Raw genomic sequence first — 23427 nt, forward strand, 5'->3', positions numbered from 1 at the left:
TGGGGCCAGCTTCTGTGGGCCTTCCTGCACATTTGCCCAGAACTCTGAGCTGGGCCTGTGGCTGTTGGGACCAGGGTGCTCCCACTCCATCTCTCGTCCCCTGGCCATCTGGTCCCCTGTTGAAGGTAGTGAGAGCTCTGGGCATCTGCATTCCCCGTGAGCCCATTGTAGTCACCTGGGGGCATCAGGGACATTGCAGTCCCCGGCATCACAAGACCGGGAAGCCTGGGGGTTCCTCCTGGCCTGGCCACCCATCGCCCTGGGGCTCTCAGCAAGTCCCGTGCCTTCTGTGGGTTTTCTCACCTCAGTGACAGCTCAGATCAATTCAGTCACAGGCATGCAGGGAAGACCTGCTCCACGCCCGGCCCCCGTACCAGCTGCCGGGTGCAGAGAGCAGCCCCATTGGCAGACCACAGGAGCTCTGCCTGTGCAGGCGGCCTCTTGAGTCCCTCCTGGTGTTTAGCTCGGGTGTCTGATGCCAAGTCCCAGCTCCTTGGCAGGTTCCACCCAGCCTCACCAGATCTGGTACCGCCCCAAGGCTGGTGTTGTGAGCAGCACCCTGTGAGGCCGCAGACATGTTCTGTTTGATCTGCGGTGTTTTTTTAAATCTTGAATTAGTTGTCAACAGGGAGAAATTGGGAAATTTTCAATAAAAATGGGCTGGCATTCCCCCTGCAGCAGCCAGTGAGTCCGGCACACACTCCCAACACCCTCGGTTCCCCTTGGTCATTCAGGTCTTCCCCGGGCCAGAACACCAGAGGGCAGTGCTGCCCAGGCAGGTCTCCTTCTGTGTCTAGGGGCCACTCACTGAAGCCTTGGCTGAGCGAAGTCTGGATAACAGGCCCCGGGGGCGTGGCCCGGGTGGGGGTGTGCAGAGCAAACCCCCTGGAGTTTCTGTTGTCTTCCAGCTGTGCAGTTTGGCATTTGCATTGGGAGGGGCCGTTCAGAGGGAGGGAAGAATGTCTGGGGTTCCCATTTACTTGGGGTGGCCCCTCAGCACAGGCTCTGAGACCACCCATGTTCCCTGGAGGGCTTATGCCAAGGGCCCCACCCAGGTCTCCAATTGGAACCTCTCCCTGAGCCTCTCGAGTGACACCTGCCTTTCAAATTGCAGGCCCAGTGGTTTGGGGGCAACCAGATATGTCACCCACCCCCAGTGATGGAGCTCAGGGGTGGGGGACCTTGTTAGGCAAGAATGTCATCTCATAATCTTTTCTAGACCCCAGAAAGGGCTCTGAGCAGTGGACTGTGTCCTTGAAGGAGAAACGAAGGGTGTAGACAGTGTGGCGGCCACCCCCTCGTTCCATTCGGATTCATTTACTCTGTGGGCCATGCCCATCAGGGGTCACCTCACTCCCAGGGAGGGCTCCCCTCCGGTTGGGCTTGGAGCAGAGCACATGGGTCTCATTAGCCCAGATGCTTGGTGGCCTTGGTTTGGCTCAGGTTGGCGGGGGGCCGGGGGGGACCCAGCCATAGGTCACAACTACCAAGCCAGGTCCCCTGAAGGGACTTTGGCTGTTGAGAGCAGCCATGGTCCTCCGAGGGGGTCCCTGCAGGAGTGAGCATGGTGGGTGTGCGACTGGCCGTGCATTTGCAAACACACCCCTTCCTGTTCCAGGTCAGGCAGCAGTTGAGTGAAATGAAGAGCCACGTAGAGGATGGTGACATAGCTGGGGCCCCAGCTTCCTCCCCAGAGGCCCCCCAAGCCGAGCAGGACCCCGTTCAGGTTAGGGTGGTGAGCTGGTCCCCAGACACATCGCTAACCCTAGGAAGAGTGCAGGCCCTGCTGCCTCTGTTCTGACTAAACTCCGCACCGGCTGCTCCAGCCTCCACTGCTTCCCCACCCCACCCTGCTTTGCCCCATGTGGGTCGTCCAGGTTCGGAGAAAGCCCCAGAGCACGGGGCAGGAAGGTGGCCAGGTGGAGAGCCTGGAGGAGTGGGGGGAGGTGGGACTCGAAGAGGGAGTCGGCGATTTGGGGTCTGCACCTACAGGGCTGGGGAGCAGCCCTGGGCAGGGTCTGCAGCCACCAAAGGGGACTGTCTCCCACTGCAACCCCAGCTGGGACATCGCTAGCAGGATATTCGCTCTTTAGAGAGGCGATAGCCACCAAGAGCCCTCACCAAGAGGCAGGGCCTGTCCCTAGGGTGGCCATGGTGTGGCTGCTAAGGGGATTGTCGTGGGGCCAGGGCTCGGAGGCATCTTTCTTGTCCTGTGAGTCTCATTAAAGGCCCCTGAGGTTGTAGAGGCCCCATCAGCTGCTCCTGAGCCACACCCAAGTCTGTACCAGAGGCTGAGGTGCCCTCTCCCCAGCAAGGGGAGCATTGGGGCAGGGAAAGGGGAAGCTAGAAGCAGCTAGAGAGTGGGGCCTGTGCTGGATCCCTGGGACCCTGGAGGGTTCATCACCGGGCTGCCGGGTTATGTTTGTGGTGTTTGCACAGCTGAAGACGCAGCTGGAGCGGACAGACGCCATCCTGGAGGATGAGCAGACGCAGCGGCAGAAGCTCACGGCCGAGTTTGAGGAGGTCAGGCCCTGCCTGGTGGCTCTCAGCCCCCATCAGCCCCTGGGCCCTGAGTCTCCAGGGAATGAGTGGGTCAGCCCTGCCCCGCTCGGCTGTGCCCAGCAGCACCTGGACTGGGCCTGGGCCTTCTGGGGAGCAGTGGGTGGGGCCCGGGCAGGTGGAGCACAGGCTGGAGGCACCTTGGGAGCCCTGTGGGTGGTCTGTATCCCTAAGGAGCCTTGAGGGCCTGGGGCTGGGTCAGAACTTGTGGGTCCGGCCCACTCATTCCATCCAGCTACAGGATGGAGCTGTTGCTCCATCAGGCTGGGGGTGCCCCTGGTCCCCAGGCATGCTCGGTAGGGTCTTGACAGCACAGCCATTTATAAGACGTCTCACCCAGACCCCACTTCCCTCTCTGGCAAGGCTCAGACCTCGGCATGTCGGTTACAAGAAGAATTGGAGAAACTCCGCACAGCCGGCCCCCTAGAGTCTTCAGAAACAGAGGAGGCCTTACAGCTGAAGGCAGGCAGGGGCTGGGGTGGGGGTCACCCTGTAGGGTCTGCTCTGGGGCTGGGGCCACTCTTGGCCTTGGAAAGGGGCCAGGAAGGGGAGAGCTGACCCCACCGGGGCCCGCCCTCGGCACTGGTTCCCCTTGTCACTACCCGGGGCTGGGTTGGGGACTCCTAGCCCTGCAGTGTCACATGGTCACATGGCAGCCATTGGTCCTGGTGGCTGTTGAAATGTGAATCATGCAGAGCGTGAAGTGCGTTCCTCAGCCACATGTCTGGTGCTCAGTAGTGGGGTGTGTCTCCTGTGCTGCCTTGGACAGTGCGGAGCAGACTGCTCCTGCCCCAGGAAGTTCTGGCGGTGCTGAGAGCACAGGACCCAGCCCTCACGGTCAGCATGGGCGGTTTCCTCCCTGTCGTCACCACTTGTCTCCGGGTGACCAGGAGTTGCCTTCCTTGTGTCCCCAGAGGGCTCCAGCCCCTGGCATGAGGGTCCTATGGGTGTAGCTGGGGTGGCCCTCCTGCTGGTGCAAGGGCTGACGCCCGTCAACCTTCTGACCATCAGGAAAGACTAGAAAAAGAGAAGAAGTTAACAAGTGACCTGGGGCGCGCTGCCACAAAACTGCAGGAGCTTCTGAAGACGACCCAGGAGCAGCTGGCAAGGGAGAAGGACACGGTGAAGAAGCTGCAGGAACAGCTGGAAAAGACAGTGCGTGCCTGGCGCCAAAGCAGGGCGGGAGGAGTCGAGCTGCCGGGAGCGCTGGGCCGGGAGCCCCGGGGAGGCAGGACCGGGAGAGGTAGAGCTGGGCGGAGGTAGTGGGGACGGAGACTTCCTAACGAGGGCTTCAGCCCACCTTGCCCAGCACCCACCCTTCTGGGGCTCCCTTGCTGGGAAGCGAGTGTCTGATCCCCCTGCTGGCCCAGGTCCTCACTTTGCACCTGCGTGGGCCCCTTAGCCAGTGCCCCAGCCCCTGTGCTGCAGGCTGATGGTTTCCCTCAGCTCCCACCAAGTCCTTCCTGTCCCCCAGCCCCAGGGGTCTGTGGCTCCTGTTCTCCGGGGGACTGGAGTGGCTTGAGGGGGTCAATCCAGGGAGGGACCCAAGGCCCAGGGTGGAGGGCAGGTGGTTCTGCCGTGGCTCGTGGCTCAGCCCCCCCTCACGCCACCTGCCTTCGTTCACAGGAGGACGGCAGCAGCTCAAAGGAGGGCACCTCTGTCTGAGTCTCCTCTGTGGAAAAAGAAGTTACTGTTCAACTTACCAAAATGCCTTACACATTCCTTACAAATCAACCAACCAACCTACACAGCGTTACCCAGGCCCAACTTCCGGTAGCTCCGAGAGAAGCCATGAGAGACAAGAGTCTCTTAGAGCCACAGAAGTAGACCTTCCAGAGCCCCAGTTTGTAAATGAACCTGTGTCACATTTGATAAACACTATCCTGGGCGCAGCCCCGGGCCACCGCCGAGTGACGCCAAAGCCCTGGTTGACTCTGACAGCCCCGTGGGTGTGTGGGAGGCCGGGCGCTCTGGGGTCTGTCTGTCAGTGCAATCGTTTCGTGTTTTTTCAGTGGGGCGGGGCGGGAAGCGGGTGGGACCGGGCAGCCAGTTCTCAAAGGCTGTGGGGCCGCCTGGAGGCCACAGCCCCTCACCCCTAGACATTGCCAACCAGAACTGACGTGCGACCTCCTGGGTGTTGATGCCATTAAAACCAACGTTGGTGCCCGGTGCTGCGGTCTCGTCTGGTCTTCTGCTGGGGCTCCCCCACCCGCTGCTGGGCCCAAGATGAAGAACCAAGGGGTGGGGGCGCACTCGGGAAGAGAGCAAGCATGGGCCTCAGCTGCTTTGAAGGCAGAGGCTCTGCAGCTCCGCATAGCGTGGGGCTGAGACTCGCTGCTTCCGGGGCCCCCAGCAGTTTTCCTTGTCACCTCCCAGACCTCAGTGCCTTCCAGGCAGGATAAGGGAGCCGGGCCTCCAACACCTGAGAGCCAGACACGTTGACTGCTGCCGTGCATCCCAGAGGGGCTGAGGTTTGTGGGCACAGCTGGTGGCCTGGGTTACTGTGTGATGGAGGTCCGGGAATGAACAAGGGGTCTCTGTCCTGGCTGGGGCTTCAACAGACACCCACATCCCAGGAGGGTGGGCCAGGGCTGGAGCAGCCCACTGCCTGCCCTCGGGAGGTGGAGTTTCAGCTGCAGAAGCCAGCTGAGGTTTGCCACGACCCTCAGACCCAGTGTCCTCAGCGGCCCCTGACAGCATGGTCTTTGGCCCCAAGAAGTGTGTCTCTTTGAGTGTAAACAATAGGAACCTGGAGCTTAGTCCACAAAGAGACGTTCAGAGGCTCAGAGTCACAGTAGGGCCCCGACCAAACCCGGAATGGAAGGCAGGTCTGCCTTGACCAAGGACTGTTCACTCTTATCTCCCTGCCAAGCCTCAGAATCTTGGGAGAGGGTCTGCATGGCCGAACTTGGCTGGGGGACAACTGGGCTCTTGGATGGCAGGTCCTGCAGGACGACATTGTGAGAAGGGTGCTGTCGAGGACTGGCAGCAAGAACGAGGGTCTCCACAGGCCTATGAGCATGGCAGGTGGCCTGCTCTGGGATCTCTGTCGTGCATGGCCCCTTCAGGTGGTGGCAGTGACTTAGGTGGTTTTCACAACCTCAAGACCTAGGGAAGCCCTGCGGGGTGCGTCTGCCTCCCTTCCTCAGCCCCCCACACGGCCTCTGCCTGCAGCCTTGAACTGCTTAGCCTCAAACTGCTCGGCCCAGCCCTGGTGTCAGCTCTCAGGAAGTGCCTGTGGGCCACCCAGCCGTGGTGTGTGGCACTGTGCATCATGGCTGTTCTGGGTGCTGGGAGTCCTGGGAAGGCCCCTGGAGAAGTGGGCTTAAGCTGAGCTCCCAGGAAGAGCAGATGTGTGTGAGGTGAGGGGGGCTGGCACTCAGGCAGCAGCGTAGAGGCGTAGAGGGTGGGGTGAGGCACGGCCTGTTGTGGAGCCAGGTTACCAAGGCTGGAGGGTGCTGTACTGAGGAGGCAGTACAGCCACTGAGGTTTCTGAGCAGGGAGAGCCAAGCCTGCCTGTTTTAGAATTCTCTAGAGGAGGCTGAAGCAGAAAAGATCCCATGGTCTTGGGACACTGACATCCTGGCTTCTGGCTGGGAGACTGAGTAGCAGGAAGTGCCCGCAAGGACACCTGATGGCTGCCCGTTTCCAGCCCTGTGCCTGGCAGTCAGCGAGCCCTTGGTCCTCCCGGTGAGGTGCATCCCGCCCCATGGAAGTGAAGGTACGCCCCCAGGCTAAAGGCTGGGCAGGTTCAAACCCACCTCTGACACGTGGCTAGGCCCCGCAGCCTGGGAGGTCAGTGCTTGCGGGGCACGGCTGGGCTCTGGAATGTGGGGAGCCCGGGGAAGAGCACCCTGGGCTGAGCGCCCCACAACAGCCACTGGGCCCCCTGCATCCGTGCCCCATGCATCTGGTACAGGGGTCTGAGTGGGAGCACAGGTTATGGGTGAGGGAGGTCGCCTGCAGGAGGCAGAACTCTGCACGTGGGTGGCCGTAGGTCAGGTCAGTGGTGTGGGCCCTGGTGAGTGTGGGGAACGGGCAGACCTGTGCCAGGGCTGCCACCGAATTGCCCCCTTGACCTGCCACACTGCGAGACTGAGCGCCCCATGCTGGGTTGATGCCCTCTGAAGGCACAGGAATGGGGCAGGGGTACCCATTTTGAGCAGAGGAAAGGGGAGACCTTGGGGAAAGAGACAAGGGATGCTGGGGCGCCACGCTGCTGCCTCTGGGTTGTGAGGGGCAGTGGCCTCCTCCTGGACTCTGGCTAAAAGCCTGCTCCCTCAGGCCACCTGCTGGGAGCCCCAGGTCTGTGCATGCAGAAGGGAGGAAGCTGAAGGCAGGTAGCACAGGGTGTGGGACTCTTGTGCGGCTGGCCTGGGAGTTTAGGAAAATGCCGCTTGGGAGCTTTTCTCCTGCAGCTCCAGTTCTAAGGGCCCATCATCTGTTGTCCCCGCCTGCCCCAGCAGGGCCAGAGCAGTCCTCAGGCCCGGCAGTGGTACCTCCCAGGTGGGCAGAGGGAACCTGAGTCTGCCAGGCCGCCAGCTGGGCCCTGCCTCAGGTGGGCCAGGCCTCCTCGGCTGTCCCAGGCCAGGTTCCATGTCAGAATCCAGGGAAGCCAGCTGAGGCGCAGCCCTCGCAAACTTCCTGCAGAAGGGGCTAGCAGCCCTCCCCAGCCCCACAGCATTCCCCAGCGTGGCACAGGTCACTGGCCTGGCCATTCGCAGCCCCGTCCTCCAGCTGTAGCCGAGCTCAGGCAGCACCAGAGGACGGGCTTGTGCTGTTCTTGGAATGAAGTTCACTGTGGAGGCAGGACTCACCCAGCTGCCGCCCGACAGAGGAACCACTGCTCCTCCCTGGCCCAGCTTCACAAAGCCAGACCCTGGGTTTGGGCCGCTGGGTGAAGATGACCAGAGCCCACAGAGTAGATGTGAAGTTCCAGGTTAACGTGGCTCATAGACAGCACGAGACCTGAAGCCCCTCACAGACAGCTGCGCCCTGACGAGCCCCCTCAGGTGTCTCCATGTGATATTCTGGAACACGCAGGCACCACAATGCTGCGCCTGCAGGCCGCACCTACGGCACCCGGACAAGGAAGCGGTGCAGTGAAGGCAGGGAGCCAGCGAGGCCTGAGGGACAGGTGCGGGGAAAGCAAGGTTTTGTTCTAGAAGCCACTCCACACCCTCCACAGATGCCATCACTGCACTTCCTTCAGGGCTGGGTCTGACGAGAGCTCCGAGCCCAAAAGAAATGCTTTCCTTCTTGGCCCTTTCAAATCCCACCCCTAGCACTGAACAAGGTCTAACCTTTGAATTTCAGATGTTAGAAATGTGGAAAGATGATCCAATTATAATAAGACAAATGAAGTGAATTCTCCTGAGGTGGTGGAAATAGCTCAGGAACAGAAATCAAGAGGTCTGAGTTTTTGTCCCAGTTCTGCCACTTGTGAGTCGATTAACCTTAGGCAAGTTACTTCACGTCTGGGCTGGTTACTGAGGGTACTGGCCAGAGGCTCCATAAGTCCCTTCCCCAGTGCCCTTTTGGGACTGTGCAGAGCCCAGAGAGCCCTCAATAACAAAACAGGGTACTCAAGCCTTCCTTCCACTGAAACCCTGGCTCCTGGAATACTCCCCTCACCAGCCATAATGCCATTACTGTCCCTTCCAGCTGCAGTCCGGCTGGAACCCAGTCTAGAGCCCGTTCTCAATTTCAGAAATGCCCCAAATCACTAAGAAGTGACGCGTGTTGGGCATATTCAGTCTCTGGTGGTCCGAAGGGCAATTCTAGTCAAGAAACAAGTTGTACTTGCTGTGCCTGCAGCAGCCAGTACTCTGCAGAAAGGAAACCACCAAACCAAACCTATTATCCAAGTCACTGTGTCCACTCTTTTTGCAGAGTAATATTATCTGAGATAACTTCACAGTCAAGCTCTGAATTCTGTTAGCAATGGCTTTATTTGCTGCTTTGTCAGGGCAAGATAGTAACCGCTAGATGAGACTAAGTCAGCTTTCCACAAATATATTTTTGCAGTGTGTTAGCATTTGTGAAGAGGTAAACGTATTTTCTGGAAACAGAGTATACTTGCAGTTTTGTTCCTGACCAACAGCAGACCGATCAGCTGAGGTCTGAACCCCAGTTATGTACCAGAATTGCCCTGAGTGCTTGTTAGCACAATTCTTGGGCCTCAGGAATCCACTAAGACTTTCTCAAAAGTTCCCCTAGAGACTAACTACTAGCATTTTATTCAATTTCTGGAATGAGTTCTAGATGCTTACATCCCATCTCTTTATACTGTTGGAAATCCTTCCCACAGAACGCACCTCACACATGCACAACAGTGCTACACTTAAGCCGACACCACAGGAAAAATTTCCTCCTTCTAAAACTCTTTGACCAAATATCTTGCTTTACCTACATGGCTGACTTTTGAGTACGGCAATCTTGGGCTTATGTATGGCACTTCTCTGGAGGCCTGTTAATCACAATCACTAGCAGGACACAGTGGCTCACACCTGTAATCACAGCACTTTAGGAGGCCAAGGCAGGAGGCTTGCTGGAGCCCAAGAGTTCAAGGATGCAGTGAGTTATGACTGCACCACTGCACTCTAGCCTGGGGGAAAGAGACCCTGTCTCAAAAAACAAAACCCACACTAAAAGCACTGCTACACAGTAAAGAAACAAGAAATTCAGGATGAATGACAAGCAGCCAGCACTATTTTCTAGACAATTCCGAAATATTTTGATTAAAGCATAACCTTGTCTCACAAAAACCTGGCACGTGGATCAACATTAAAATGTTCCCCACCCTAGAATGCACTTAAACAAACCTAGATGGCATAGCCGACTACACACCCAGGCTGTATGGTAGAGCCTATTACTCCTAGACTACAAACCTGGACAGCATGTTACTATACTGAATGCTGTCGGCAACTGCAACACAATGGCATTTGTGTATCTAATTACAGTAGCAAATACATTGTAATTGTATGGGACCACCATAGTATATGTGGTCTTTGACATGTAATAATGCACAGCTGGGTATCAAAATGCTAACCATGTGATGGTGTGTGGTAGGACAATGTATAATTTCCCTTTTCTCTATTTTCTAAATTTTTAAATGTGAATTTATAATTTTGTATAATATTTATTACACTTACAGTGTAATAAACATTGAAAAAGTTCCCAACTTTTACACCAACTTTCTTCTTCACCAGAGGGAGTTGTGACTTTTTTTTTTGAGACAAGGTCTTGCTCTGTCATCCAGGCTGGAGTATAGTGGCAGGATCTCAGCTCACTTCCTGGGCTCAAGTGATCCTCCCACCTCAGCATCCAAAGTAGCTGGGACTACTGACATGCACCACCACACCCAGCTAATTTTGTTTATTTTTAGTAGATGAGATCCCACTATGTTGCCCACGCTGATTGTCAAACTCATGGCCTCAAACTACCCTCTTGCCTCGGCCTCCCAAAATGCTGGGATTACAGGAGTGAGCCACCACACTCAGCCAACCTTAATTATTGGAAATACCCAAACCTCAATGACTTACCCCATATGAAAGGCAAAATCCTATATTCTCAACTCACATATGAAAAGTACACGAGAGATAAGTCAAAAATGCTTCGTTTATTACATAAAGCCAATACTGCTACTTCTAAGTTCAACTGTTTGTGCATCTCTATATTGTTCAAAGTGTTACTTACGCCCGTGATATTAACAATGACCGCTTCCAAGTGCCAGTGAACAGTGGCTCCCTGTGTCATCATGGTACCTCTCCCCATTGCACACAAGTCAACAAACTGCTCTAGAAAATTAAGTTCTCCCAGGCCCAGAGTAAACATATACTCAATATTCTTCCATACTTTATTATACTGTAAGAAGCAAACTTCTGAAGGAGATACAATTAAAGATACCACAGGTGTCCTAGCTTGTCAATATTCTGTTTTATCATTTTCATTAACAAAGCAGATTACAATGTAGCCCTAATTTGCATTATAATTAGTTGTTACAAGATGCTGCACATTCTCCTGAAGACACACAATGATTTCCAAGATGCCAGGTCACTCTTCCAATCAGTGAATGGCGAGCTCACCGGCAGGTGCAGCGCTACTTCCTGTATTCCAATGATGTGCTTGAAATAGCGCTTTGCAAGATCAGCGTGGATTATGTGGACACAATTTTGAGGCAATCTCCATTACACATTTGGTAGAAGTAGAAGACTGCCCGACTTAATCTTACTATTAGTGTATTAGTGTTGTTATATTATGAAGACATATTATATTCCATTATTCTGCTTAGCTCAAGAAAGAATAAAGAATTTGGACCAAAACTATAACCAGATTATGAGCAATTTTCTAGGCAAAAGAAACAAAGTAAATACTGAGGTTAATAAAGATGTAATAATTCTCTTCACATGGCCTTTACTGTTTTGTGAACTGCGTAATTTAAAATCCTGAGCTTAACAAAAATCTTCATAAATCAACTCATCAAAACAGGCATTTGGCCAATAAGAATTTAATTTCACATCAATAAAACTTTAGACTTTAGATTTATTTAGGGCTGTTTGCATATGTTTATAGAATATTTAGTTTACTCTAAAAGATGACAAGACAGCTCCCCCTCAGTGAGACCCTGGCCTAAATATATTTGCTGTATTTATATAGCAAGAGGATAACATTAAACATGGAAGCTTTCAATTTGTGGCACTGAATAATCTACACAGGGCATCCTTCAAAGGCTACAATTAAGGATCCACCTAACTTTTCAGCAATACAAGCCCGATTGAGATCTTCTGGTCCATTTGCTTGACATTCATGTTTTATGCCTAGAGAGGAAAAACAACACTTCTATTTAGAATTATGGCAGCAGTTTACCTCTTTCTCTAAGATACCAAACTTTTAAAAGACCAGTTCTAATCTGGATAAACTGGGGTATATACAAACACAGAATACTACACAGTAACGAGAATAAATAATTGTAACTACATGCAACAAGATAGATGGGCCTCACAAACAGCATTCACTGAAAGAATCCAGATTTAAAATGCATATATTCTATTATATATATAGGTATAGCATACAAAATCAGCCCACGCTAACTTAAGCTGTTAGAAGCCAGGGTGCTGGCTACCTTGAGGAGGAAGGGGCAGGCAGAAGTGCTAGGAATTGAAGGGAACAGCACCAGGGAGGCTTCTGGGGTGCTGGTCATTAGATTAAGAAATAACCATTATGTTCACTCTGAAAAATTCAACACCTTCTACAATAATTTGTGACATACACTTTTCTAAAGATATGTTGTACTTTGCTAAAAAGCTAAAAGGCAGGTCTAGCAAAAAAATTTTCTTAGTTTTTAAGACATAAAAATACAAATGATTTTTGATTGCACAGTTGATTTTGTCAACTGTATTGAAAAGTAAACAGCTGGCTCTTCAGTGGTATTACACTACACATTTATGAAATCGATCACAATGAAAACTATGTGAAATACGTTACTGATTGCTTTCTTAGAACAATTACACTACCACAATGCAAAAACGAGCTCAATTATGGATTACATAGAGTAGCTTCTCTGTAAATGGCCACTGTCTTTTAAATAGCTGCATGGTTATTCCCATCATTTAAAGACCATTATTTCTCAAGCTGCTGAAAGCACAGCAGGTCAGCTTTTGAGCTACTCAGGACTGATCTGAGAAAGCCAGTGGATGCTTTCATTAGAAAAAATGTAGCATGGTCACTTTTTTTTTAGACAGAGTTTTGCTCTTGTTGCCCTGGCTGGAGTGCAATGGTGCGATCTCAGCTCACTGCAACCTCTGCCTCTTGGGTTCAAGCATTCTTCCTGCCTCAGCCTCCCAAGCAGCTGGGATTACAGGCACGTGCCACCATGCCCGGCTAAATTTTTTTTGGATTTTTAGTAGAGACAGGGTTTCACCATGTTGGTCAGGCTGGTCTCGAACTCCTGACCTCAGGTGATCCACCTGCCTTGGCTTCCCAAAGTGCTGGGATTACAGGCATGAGCCACCACACCCGGCCGGCCACAATCTTTTCGTATCACCAAATCAAGTGTGCAAAGCAATTCCCTTTACTGAAAGGCAATGCAGAATACAGATAATAAGGAATCCACTGTGAACCTTTTGGTCGGGCTGGGAAAGTGTTGAAGCTAAAGGATTTAAAAGTGTCAGTTAGCAACCCAGTGACACACTTCTGGGGGGTGCCAAACATCAAACCAAATGCACAAAGAACCTGACCCGGCAATAAACTATGCAGCAGCAAGGCTCGGGAAAGGAAGCAAGAATTTTTTTTTTCCGAACTAAGTAAAACAGGCTAGGGCAAACCTGTTCTACCATGAGAATATAAAAACCAGTGACAGTAAAACAAACAAAACAAAATCAACATCAGGCCAAGCCCTTGTGACCTTGGCTCACTCAGCTGTTTGGAAATAGCCATGGCAGGAAGGTGGCAGGGCAAACTCTTAAACTAAAACTCACACATGAGACCAAGTCTCCCCTTCTACAGCTGAGAGAACCAAGGCCCATGGAGGTTAAGCAGTTCTGGCCAAGGCCACACAGCAGTTAGACAGGCTTCGCCCTCAGTGCAGGCCTTTGGGCACTTGCCCCATGCACATTCTTTCCATCATACCAACATTTTCTCCTGGCTGAAGTCTGGCCAGGCCATCTCATCAGGATCCCAATCACCCAGTGGCAAGTCAAATACAACTGACCAGCTCAGGAGTGGGTGCACTTTCCTTGGGACACAGATGAATTAATTACCTAAAATCATGCCATTCAACAGTAAAGCTGGAGAAAAGAGCATCCTTTCTCATTTAGGTACATTTCCTTTTTGCAACTTTATTATAACAACTACATTCAAAGGCAAGAGCAAATTTACTATTATGTCCAATGTTAAACAATCAGTCTCCACCTCCTACATGAGAAAAATGGCAGCACCTCAAACCAGTTTAAAACCAGCCTGAATAAACGACGTATGTAGACAATGTCAAGGGTAGAGTTATTAAACACAGGCTGGGCAGACCCAGAGCAACCAGCACAAAGCAGAAGATACATGGAAAGCCAAATTCAGTCTTCTGCTTTTCTCAAAACAAGTAACACTTCTCCCTTGTGCCCGAAGCTCTGCAAAAAAATAAGATGCTTCTCAGAAAAGGTGCTGCCCCATTCTGAGTGTTCACCATACCTCTACATATTCAGAGGTCATCTAGAACATACCTTGAAATTTCTTTTTAATTGCATCCTTGGAGCTTGCATAGATCATTTTACTTTTCAGAGGTGCTAGTTCTGGTGCCCTAGATAGAAAGATGCCAAAAATGAAAAAAGTGGTTTAGAGAAAGTACAAGTTGCAACTTGTTAAACATTTGCTTGTGTCAAGGGGAGAATCCTCAGACTCTCCTATTTTTTCTTAACTGCACATTTTTTCTACCTCCCCAGCAGCTCAGAGAGGAAATGCTACAGACAGGCGTATGCAGAATCACTCAGGTTGACCAGGGTGGGAAAAAAGAAGAGAACCACTGGTGGCAAAAGACAATCACCAATTAAAAATCAGATTACAGTGGCCATAATGAAAGAACCAACACTGAGTACTTCACTGTATAACCCAATTCTTTTTCTTCAGAATATTTTTCATTATTATTAATAAAGGATTGGATTCAGGCTAATATTTACACAAGGTTTTTGACAGTTTTTCTAGTTGGAAAAAAGTTTTAAAATACATAAAAATACAGAGAATAATCTGTAAGTACGTGTGACCCAGAATTAAATGCTAATATTTTGGCACCTTTGCTTCAGATTGTTTTCTAAAAAAGAATAAATCAAAAATTTTAAAAAAAGGAAAAAAAAGAATTACAAATAAAAGTCCTTTTCTTAGACTTCCCCAGTCCCTTTGTCTATTCCAATAGCAGATTTTGATCCCACAGGTACTTGTTTTCTTAGTCTAACATAACAATACATGTTTAATTATAGATCTGGGTGTCCATGTTTCAATAATTCTCTGGAAAAAAATATTAAATCCACTTGTATAATCTCATGATTCTAAAGATTTCTAAATGGCAACTCACCAATAATTATGTCTTAAGTGTCAATATTATTACTATCTTTTTACATTTATAAAATTTGAGCACGTTCTCCCTTTTGAAGGGAAGTGTGTTAGAAGCACAGCATATGCGTCACAACACCTTCAGCAGCAACACTGAAGAATAAGTATGATTAGTAATGGACAGAAACCCCTGTCCCACTCAGACTGCTTGCACATGAGTCCTTCTTTCCTCTGTACGCCAACCCATAGGCCCACCTCCATGCCACACTGCTAAAATATCACAGAGATGATGCAGTACAGTAAGTCCACACTTAACATTGTCAATCGGTTCTTGGAGCCTGTGACTTAAAACAAAATGACATATACCAAAACCAGTATTTTTCTTCTCAATGTTGTAACCAAACTACATTGAAAGAAATGAAGTTATTTGAGGACCTGGTGTATGTTGTTTTGCCTAAAGTTGCAGTTTCCAAGAGCCTACTGGGAGGTCATTAAGATACTACTGTATAGCTAAATACTTCTGAGCATTTAATAATTCCATTTAGCTGCCGTATTTCCAGGACATTCAACAGCCATGAGCACTGGCATGTGGACCTCACCTAGTGTACCCCTTACCCTACTGAGCAGAGATTCCATTCTTGGGAAAAAGGGCAGTCTGTCTCTCAGATGCTTATTCCTCCCAATCCTAAGGTCCAGTGAAGGAGGCAAAGCCATCACAACCTCAGGACTGGCAGATGTTTGAGCTACAGAGTGGGTACTTTTTTTTTTTTTTTTGGGAGAGAGTCTCGCTCTTTCGCCCAGGCTGGAGTGCAGTGGCGCGATCTCAGCTCACTGCAACCTCTGCCTCCCAGGTTCAAGCGATTCTCCTGCCTCGGCCTCCCGAGTAGCTGGGACTGCAGGCATGTGCCACTATGCCCAGTTAATTTTAGTAGAGATGGGGTTTCACCATGTTGGTTGGCCAGGATGGTCTCGATCTCTTGCTCTCGTGATCCACCCACCTCCACCTCCCAAAGTGCTGAGATTACAGGCATGAGTCACTGTGCCCAGCAGAGTAGGTACTTTTCTTATGAAAATAGGTCAGAAACATAAAAAAGCATCAGCTGTTCTGATTTTATTCTAACCAAATTGTTAAACTACTTTAAGAGCTGCTCCCTGGGCCCTGGGCGGAGCTTGTTATAGAAAATGCCTTTAATAAGGTTCTACCTTTTCTTAAGTAATAGTGTAATAGTGCAAAATAAACCACTGCACTAACACTAAATTTCCTTTTCTTCTATTATTTTCCACATTTTAAAAAATAAAAATGTATACTTTTCATAATTACAAAATACATAAAAAGCAGAAAAAATACCTGCAAATTAAGGAAATACCGACCAATTTAAAAGCTAAACCATTAGCTGGCCTATCTGCCACTCAGCTGTGAATGCCAGAAGAGCAGGGACTTAACCTGTTTTATTCACAGCTGTTTTCCCAGGCCCCTAACACAATAGCTGGATGTATTAGAAATAAAATTCAGTAAATGCACCTTCATTCAAATCCTTGTTAATTTTCAGTCTTATGTACCAGCTTCAATGGACTCTAAGCTGCCTGAATACGTGCACCCTGACCTCATATTTGCATTCCTCACAGTAACTTGGTTTAATCAAGTGCAGTAAAAGCTTACTGAAATAGAAGTGAGGTGTGACCTCGAGTTATCTTCCTTGTTAAACCTCAATCCTCTGCATCTCCTACTCCCATATCCCTTACACTCCAAGCTATTGATGGCACACAGCTAAAAGCTAAGTCCCTCCCTGCCTTGCCCTTACTCAGGCCAAAGTATCAAGAGAATCCCTGCCCCTCTAAAATAAATAAATAAATAAAAATAATAATCAGGTGGTGTTACCATTTCTCCCTCCCCTTGGAAACTAAAGAATTCTATTCCTGGCCATATCAAGGAATGTAGTATAATATTCAATAAACGAGGGATCCAGGTGTAACTTTTTTCTAAAGCTTCATCTCGAATACCGACTTGCCTGAAAAGACCAGAATAACTAAACATTTCAAGAAAAAGGCCATAAAAATAACTTTATAGCACTGTTTCACTATCTAGAGTAACACTGCCCAACAGAGTTTTCTGCAATGATGGAAATGTTCTGTATCTGTGCTACTCAATAAGGTGGCCACTAGTCAGATGCAGCTACTGAGCATTTGAAATGTGGTAATTCGTTCAGCTAACAAACTGAATTTTTAATTTTAAATAAATAGCCACATGTGGCTAGTGACTACACTACTAAACAGTGCAATTGTATAGCAAATTATAGCAGGAAGGGAATGGTACCAATTTCTTCAAAAGTAGCAGACCACAGAGGCACAAGTAAGGGGTGTATCTTTAAAAGAGTAGAAGGCTGGTTCCTGGCATGGCTCGTTGGAAAAGTAGGGTTTTGGCTTATAAGTAAGAAAGTTAAAAGAAGTAGGAAATTTTGGCTTATAAAAGCAGTACATTCAGAGGATGCCTCCTGTCCTTTCCCCATAAAAAAAAAAAATCAATTACTGAGAGTCACATAACAAGTAGATAGAAAATAGTCACAATTTAGTTTTGGTCCCATAAACATCAGCCCTGGTAACATTATGAAACCTGTAAATAAAAATTAAATGACAACAACTGCAAATAGTCTGAATAAAAATTACTTTGGTGCTGAACTGGTTTTCCCGAGTGCTAACAAAATGAGTTTTACAGAGGCTCAATATTTCTCACATGCTTACCACAAAAAAAACATCAACTCTTCTTTTCTGGATTCTTTTGTTTCAAAGCTTGCATCATACAAAGCGTAGCGACAATCTTTTTCAGGAAGCATTCCCACAAAATGCTTGAAAGGATCAGTTATGGTTACACCAACATCTCCAACCAAGATCTCTTTGCCTTCTTCTACAATGATGCACTTTTTGTCTGCACTGAGACAAAAAATGACAGCCTTCTTTCTTTTCTTGATTTCTTCTGGTGTGGAGCATTTACGAACTTTCATGTCATAAAAAATGCGACATACTTCATCAGCTACTTGCACTCCTGAGGCCTATGATGAGAAAATGCATGAGAAAAAGACACAATTTTTATTGTGCCAAACATAAAATAATAAATTCTGCTTATAGATTGGCATATATTTAACATTTTAAAGGTATATCATCTAATTAAAAAACTAGAAATTTGAGCTGTAATCACTACTAATTTTGGACATCAAACTTTTTAAAAGATCACAAATATATGCCATTCCTCACTACTGCACAGGGGTAAGGAAACATCCAACTATAGCAGCCTCTCCTACCCCAGAACCTTAAAAGAAGTGTTTCCTAAGGTGCTGGGTTATTTTCTTCTTATACAGGTTGCTTAGAGCCTTGACCACAGGCAGATCATCTTCCCAGTCTGTATATTCATGATACCTAAAATTCCTTTTGCAATACACCGTAGCTGGTCATAGCTGCTAGATTGGGAAATTTTCATCCCTACAGCATCTCTTTCTCTAATAAAAAAAAAGATTAAGAGGTCTTTGCTCTACTCACATTTCAAAATTATGTGATCAATATTCAGTATTAGTCACTTGCTATTAAAATTTCACTTAAAAATTCCAAATTTTAAACTAAGATTAGAATAAATAAGAAAATGTCTACTGCTATAATAAAGAGGGTAGCTTAATTAGGGATTATACTGACCAGAAAAATAAGCTTTCACTATGTTATACTTGCTATTCTGGGCTAAAGGACAGTTAAACAAAATCTTGATAGCACAAGATCTTAAACCAGTTTTTAATTTTTTCCTCTTGAGGAATGTGCTATTTATTTTATTAACTTTACTATATCCGTAATTTTTAATGCCTCATTAACTACTTTGTTTTGCATGTTAGCTTTTCTAAAGCAAGAATTATAAAGCCCAACAAGAGATGCCCAGGAGGCTCTGCCAGTCATGGTTGAACAGCACTGGAGGATGATCAGACTAAGGGAAGAATGTAGACAATCAAATATGTGATTGTAGGAGATGTGTCTGTAGGCAAAGCCTGCCTCCCCATCAGTTATACAACAAATGCCTTTCCTAAGGAGTATATGCCTAATGTCTTTGACAACTACAGCACCCAGACATCTGCAGATGGCCAAATCATCAGCCTGAACCTGTGGGACACCACTGGCCAAGAGGAAGAATATGACCAACTGCGACTGTTCTATCCCCAGACCAATATCTTTGTCATTTGTTTTTCCATTGGCAACCCATCCTCTTATGCCAATGTGAGGCATAAGTGGTACCCAAAGGTCTCCCATCATTGCCTCAATGTATCTGTTATGCTGGTAGGCATCAAAAGGGACCTGTGGAGTGATCGTGAGACAGTGAAGAAGCTGAAGGAGCAGAGCCGAGTGCCAATGACTCCTCAGCAAGGCCCTTCCCTGGCTGAGCAGGTGGGAGCTGTGAAGTATCTGGAATGTTCAGCCGTGATGCAAGATGGGGTGCATGAGAAATGGGGTCTCGTTATGTTGCCCAGGCTGGTGCCTAGTGGCTATTAACAGGAATGATCATAGCACACTACAGCCTTGAACTCCTAAAATTGGGCAGTCCTCCTGCCTTGGCCTCCCAGATAGCCAGGGCTGCAGGTGCATGACAAAGCGCCTGGTTACTTCATTCTTTTTACCGTTGAATAACGTTCCATTGTTTGGATATCCCACATTTTCCTTATCTATTCATCAGCTGATAGACATTTGGGTTGTTTCCACTTTTTGACTATTAACACTGCTATAAACACTCATGTACAAGGTTTTGTGTGGACATGTTTTTAATTCTCTTGGGTAGAAAACTAGGAGTGGAATTGTTGGGTCATATGGTCAATTTATGTAAAACCATGCTTTGGGTCAAGAATGGTATCTTTAGGCTGGGTAGTGGCTATGCCTGTAGTCTCAGCAGTTTAGAGGGAGAGGGCAGGAAGATCACTTGAGTTCAGGCATTTGAGACCAGTGTAGGCAACATAGGGAGACCGTGCCTCTAAAATTTTTTTAATAAAAAGGGAAAAATGAATCATAAGCAATAGAATTTAAATACGAAACAATAGAAAAATATTAATGATATCCAAATTAATGTCAAATCATTTAAGAAATAAAAATGCACATAAGATGAAGGTAACCAACAGAATGAGAGAAAACATCCGAAAATCCTACAAGGAACTTGTCAGAATAAAGAACCCTTACAACTCAATTATAAAAAAAGGCAAATACTTCAATTAAAAAACAGTTTTAAAGGATTTAAATAGACAGGTCTCCAAAGATGTATAAATGGTTAATAAGGACATGGAAAAAACGCTCAACATCAATAGTGATTAGGGAAAAGCAAATCAAAACCATAATGAGATACCTCTTCACTTCAAAACATAATGAGTCACCCACTAGGAGGGCTAAAATAAAAAAGATGGACAATAGCAAATGTTTGTGGGGCCATGGAGAGCTTGGAATCCTGATATGCTACTACAGAACTGTAAAATGGTACAGCCGCTTTGGCAAACAGTTTGGCAGTTTTTCAAAAAGTTAAACATACAGTTAACACCCGACCTAGGAATTCCACTCTTAGGTACATATACTCAAGAGAAATGCAAATGTGTCCATACCAACACTTGTACGCAAATGTTCATAGCAACATTATTCAAAATAGACCAAAAGTGAAAACGATCCTAAAGTCCATTTAGTGATGAATAGATGTTTAAGATGTAGTATATCCACACAATGGAATTATTTCTTGGCCATTAAAAAAATGAGGTACTGATACATGCTACAATAAGGATAAACCTTGACAAACACTGTGCTAAGTGAAAGAAGCCAGACAGAAAAGGGCACCTATTGCATGATTCTATTTATATGCAATGTTCAAATTGGGTAAAATCAACAAATGGAAGGTAGATTAGTGGTTTCCAGGGGTTGAGAAAAAAGAGGAATGGCAAGTGACTGCTAATGAGTATGGGGTTCCTAATGGGGGGAGAAATTAATGGGCAGAATCTATGTCATTTGGGTGATGGATACCTAAAAGATCTGGCTTCACTACTACCATCCATGCATGTAGCAAAATTACACTTGTACCCCCATAAATTTATACAAACAAATAAAAATAAAGTTGTCACTTTAAAACACATGCAAGAATTTTGGGAGAAAGATACACTAAGATCCTAGCATTTACTTAATATTAAGGTAACTGGGCTATTTCATCATCTCATTCATTAAAGATCTCTAAATAACATACTCCAATGCCATCTACTCCACATTTTCTGTTCATAAATGAACACTCTAATAAAGTGGCAGAAACAGAAAATTAGGACTAGAAAACTCATAAGTACACAATATTATCACATTCCTAATTTTAAAAAGCACTTTTCTTAAACCTTTTACTGCTTTAGGAGTAGTATATTTCTGATCTTTACAACGTATCTTATGTTAAGCAAGTTAAGAATCTTCATTTTGCAACAGATGAATAAAATGTTCAAAGCAACAAAAATTGAAGAACTAGAAACAGACCCCAATCCCTCTAACTCCCTAGTCCATAATGTTGAAGTCACATTTGACCAAACAAGCAATTTCTAAAAGCATGAAGGCAACATCTAAAGCCTTATATTCAATCAACCAATCTTTAAATACATCAATCAATATCTAAGCATCTCAAACATTCTAAATTCTGATTTGTAAATTAAATCAATGATGTACTAGTAATCAAAAACAAAGTAAATGTGTATTCTGCAGTTATAAAACAGATAAATCTCAGCCAAATCTGGCTGTAACTTAACAAGCTCCTTAAAAGCCTCAGTAAGGAAGAATTTTGTCTTTTTTTTTTTTTTATCAGAAATGATGTCTGTGGAGGTTTCTTATACCATTAGACACTTGTGCTTGAGGAAATTAACACTGAATACTGTGAAGGAGAAACTGGCACAGAAACTGGAAGCAGAAAACCAATTTTGAGACAATTACAAATATTCAGAGAAGAAAGCTCTGAACTACAGCAGTGAGGTTAAAAACAGAAAAATTCAAGGACAAGTCAAAGTCAAACCAGTATAGCTGAATGAGACACAAAAGAGTAGTATCAGAGAAGCCCTGGGATTCTCTTGATTAGTGACTAGACTGCGATATATGAACAGAAAAGGAAATATGGCACAGTACGACACATCCACTCTGATGACTGTGCAAGACATCTAGGTGGAGATGACCAGGCAGCGGCAGAAATATGAGCACGGATCTTGCTGGAAGGCTTCACCTAATCCATATTTTGGACTAGCCGACATCATGGGGTCACCAACATTAAGCAGCAAAAGAAAAACCAATCTAGTTTCTCACCATTGAGTATGTAAAAATTAAAAAGAGAAACACATCAAGGACACTAAAAAGAGGTAATCAGAAAACTAAGAAGAAAAAGTAAAAAGGAAGAAAGCATCTTAGAAGCAAGGGAGAATATTTTGAGGAGGAAAGTCATCAACATCCAATTCTGCAGTATTTGAGAGAATGAAAACAGACCGCTGGGCTTGGCAATTGGGCCTCTGAACACTTCAACAGATGGGAGAAATGGGGCAGAAGTCAACCATAATGGACTGGGGACCCATGGGGAATTGAAGAGATAAAGACAGAAAACGTAAGATGGTTAACAATGAAGAAAAAAGAGAAGACTGAATGCTACTTCATGCAAGTTGTCTTATGAATGGGGAGATGTAACTATTGTAGATATTTAAGAACTTGAACGAATAAGAGGAAGAGCCAAAACGTTAAAAAAAAATTAAAACACACACTGAGTACTATTGCTGACACTTCTAAATCAAAACAATTCTATGAGACAGCTACTATCACTATTTGCATCTTAAAGATGCAAATTTTTCTACTGAAGCATAGCAAAATTAAATAACTTGCCCAGGGTCACAGAGTAAACAATAGAGGAACTGGGATTTGAACTCTGGTAATTTGGCTCCAGAGGAGATACTTTTTTTTTTTTTTTGAGATGGACATTTGCTCTTGTCACCCAGGCTGGAGTGCAATGGCACAATCTCGGTCGGCTCACTGCAACCTCTGCCTCCTGGGTTCAAGCAATTCCAGAGGAGATAATCTTAATCACTCACACAATTAACAGTATCAGAGATCTAAAGAAATAGGTAAGATCCACAGCACAGATGGGAGAGTTAGCCTAAGAAAAAGATACACATTTTTTTCTCTGAAATAGGGAGGAAGGGAAAATGACAGTTTTGAGGTGGAAGATACACTGCCAAAAATTGAGTCTGAAAGATTCTATTTTCTCTGTGAAGTATAAGGCAGGAGGAGTAGGATGGGTTTGAGGGCACTCCTCCAATCTACTACTACTAAGAATTCAGAATAGCTATGACAGGGAGTTCCAAAAGGAGCTACCTAAGGACAAGAAAAGGGGCTCTGGGGACCTCCAAAAGGTCAGCTGAGGTCAAGGGGTGGGGGTGGTAGGACAATGCGGCAGAAAGCAGAGGCTGATGGCAGTGTGGAAGGAAAGGACCAACTCTGCATTCTTCCTCAGAGAGTTTACCCAAGCTCAAGCTTTCAATCATCTAAGCCAAAACTTACATGTTGTTCAGATTTCTGCTCTTCTGAGCTTCTAGTCTTTACATTCAATTTTCTATCTCACATCTCCAGTTGTGTGTCTCAAAGGCATGTGATGCACAACATGTCTAAAATAAAAAACAAGCTGGTCCATTTCTAACCAGTCTTCCTTTCTCAGTAGCTATCATCACTCTTCTAGTCACATAAGGCTCCAAGCCTAAGAGATGTTCTTAGCAACTCCTCCATTATCTTACTCTTTGGATTTTCATCTTTCTCTGATACATTCATCTCATTTCACCC

The 23427-nt window shown here is 46.6% G+C and overlaps 2 protein-coding genes across 2 annotated transcripts in view; one reads left to right on the forward strand and one right to left on the reverse strand.

Annotated features, from left to right (window-relative positions):
* RRBP1 (ribosome binding protein 1) overlaps positions 1-4730 on the forward strand; it is a 68539-nt gene extending 63809 nt beyond the window's left edge. Inside the window, 5 exon segments of the mRNA XM_032142810.2 lie at positions 1619-1726; positions 2440-2523; positions 2923-3021; positions 3571-3714; positions 4186-4730. Coding sequence (XP_031998701.1) covers positions 1619-1726; positions 2440-2523; positions 2923-3021; positions 3571-3714; positions 4186-4224 — 474 coding nt within the window. The 3' untranslated portion in view covers positions 4225-4730.
* A 5431-nt stretch (positions 4731-10161) lies between these two features.
* DSTN (destrin, actin depolymerizing factor) overlaps positions 10162-23427 on the reverse strand; it is a 38134-nt gene continuing 24868 nt past the window's right edge. Inside the window, exons 2-4 of the mRNA XM_032142811.2 lie at positions 17335-17642; positions 13773-13849; positions 10162-11378 (exon numbers count right to left, since the gene is read on the reverse strand). Coding sequence (XP_031998702.1) covers positions 11269-11378; positions 13773-13849; positions 17335-17642 — 495 coding nt within the window. The 3' untranslated portion in view covers positions 10162-11268. The remainder of the gene's footprint in view (positions 11379-13772; positions 13850-17334; positions 17643-23427) is intronic.

Source organism: Hylobates moloch, unplaced genomic scaffold (assembly GCF_009828535.3).
Source record: "Hylobates moloch isolate HMO894 unplaced genomic scaffold, HMol_V3 SCAFFOLD_21, whole genome shotgun sequence".
In the NCBI taxonomy this organism is placed as follows: domain Eukaryota; kingdom Metazoa; phylum Chordata; class Mammalia; order Primates; family Hylobatidae; genus Hylobates; species Hylobates moloch.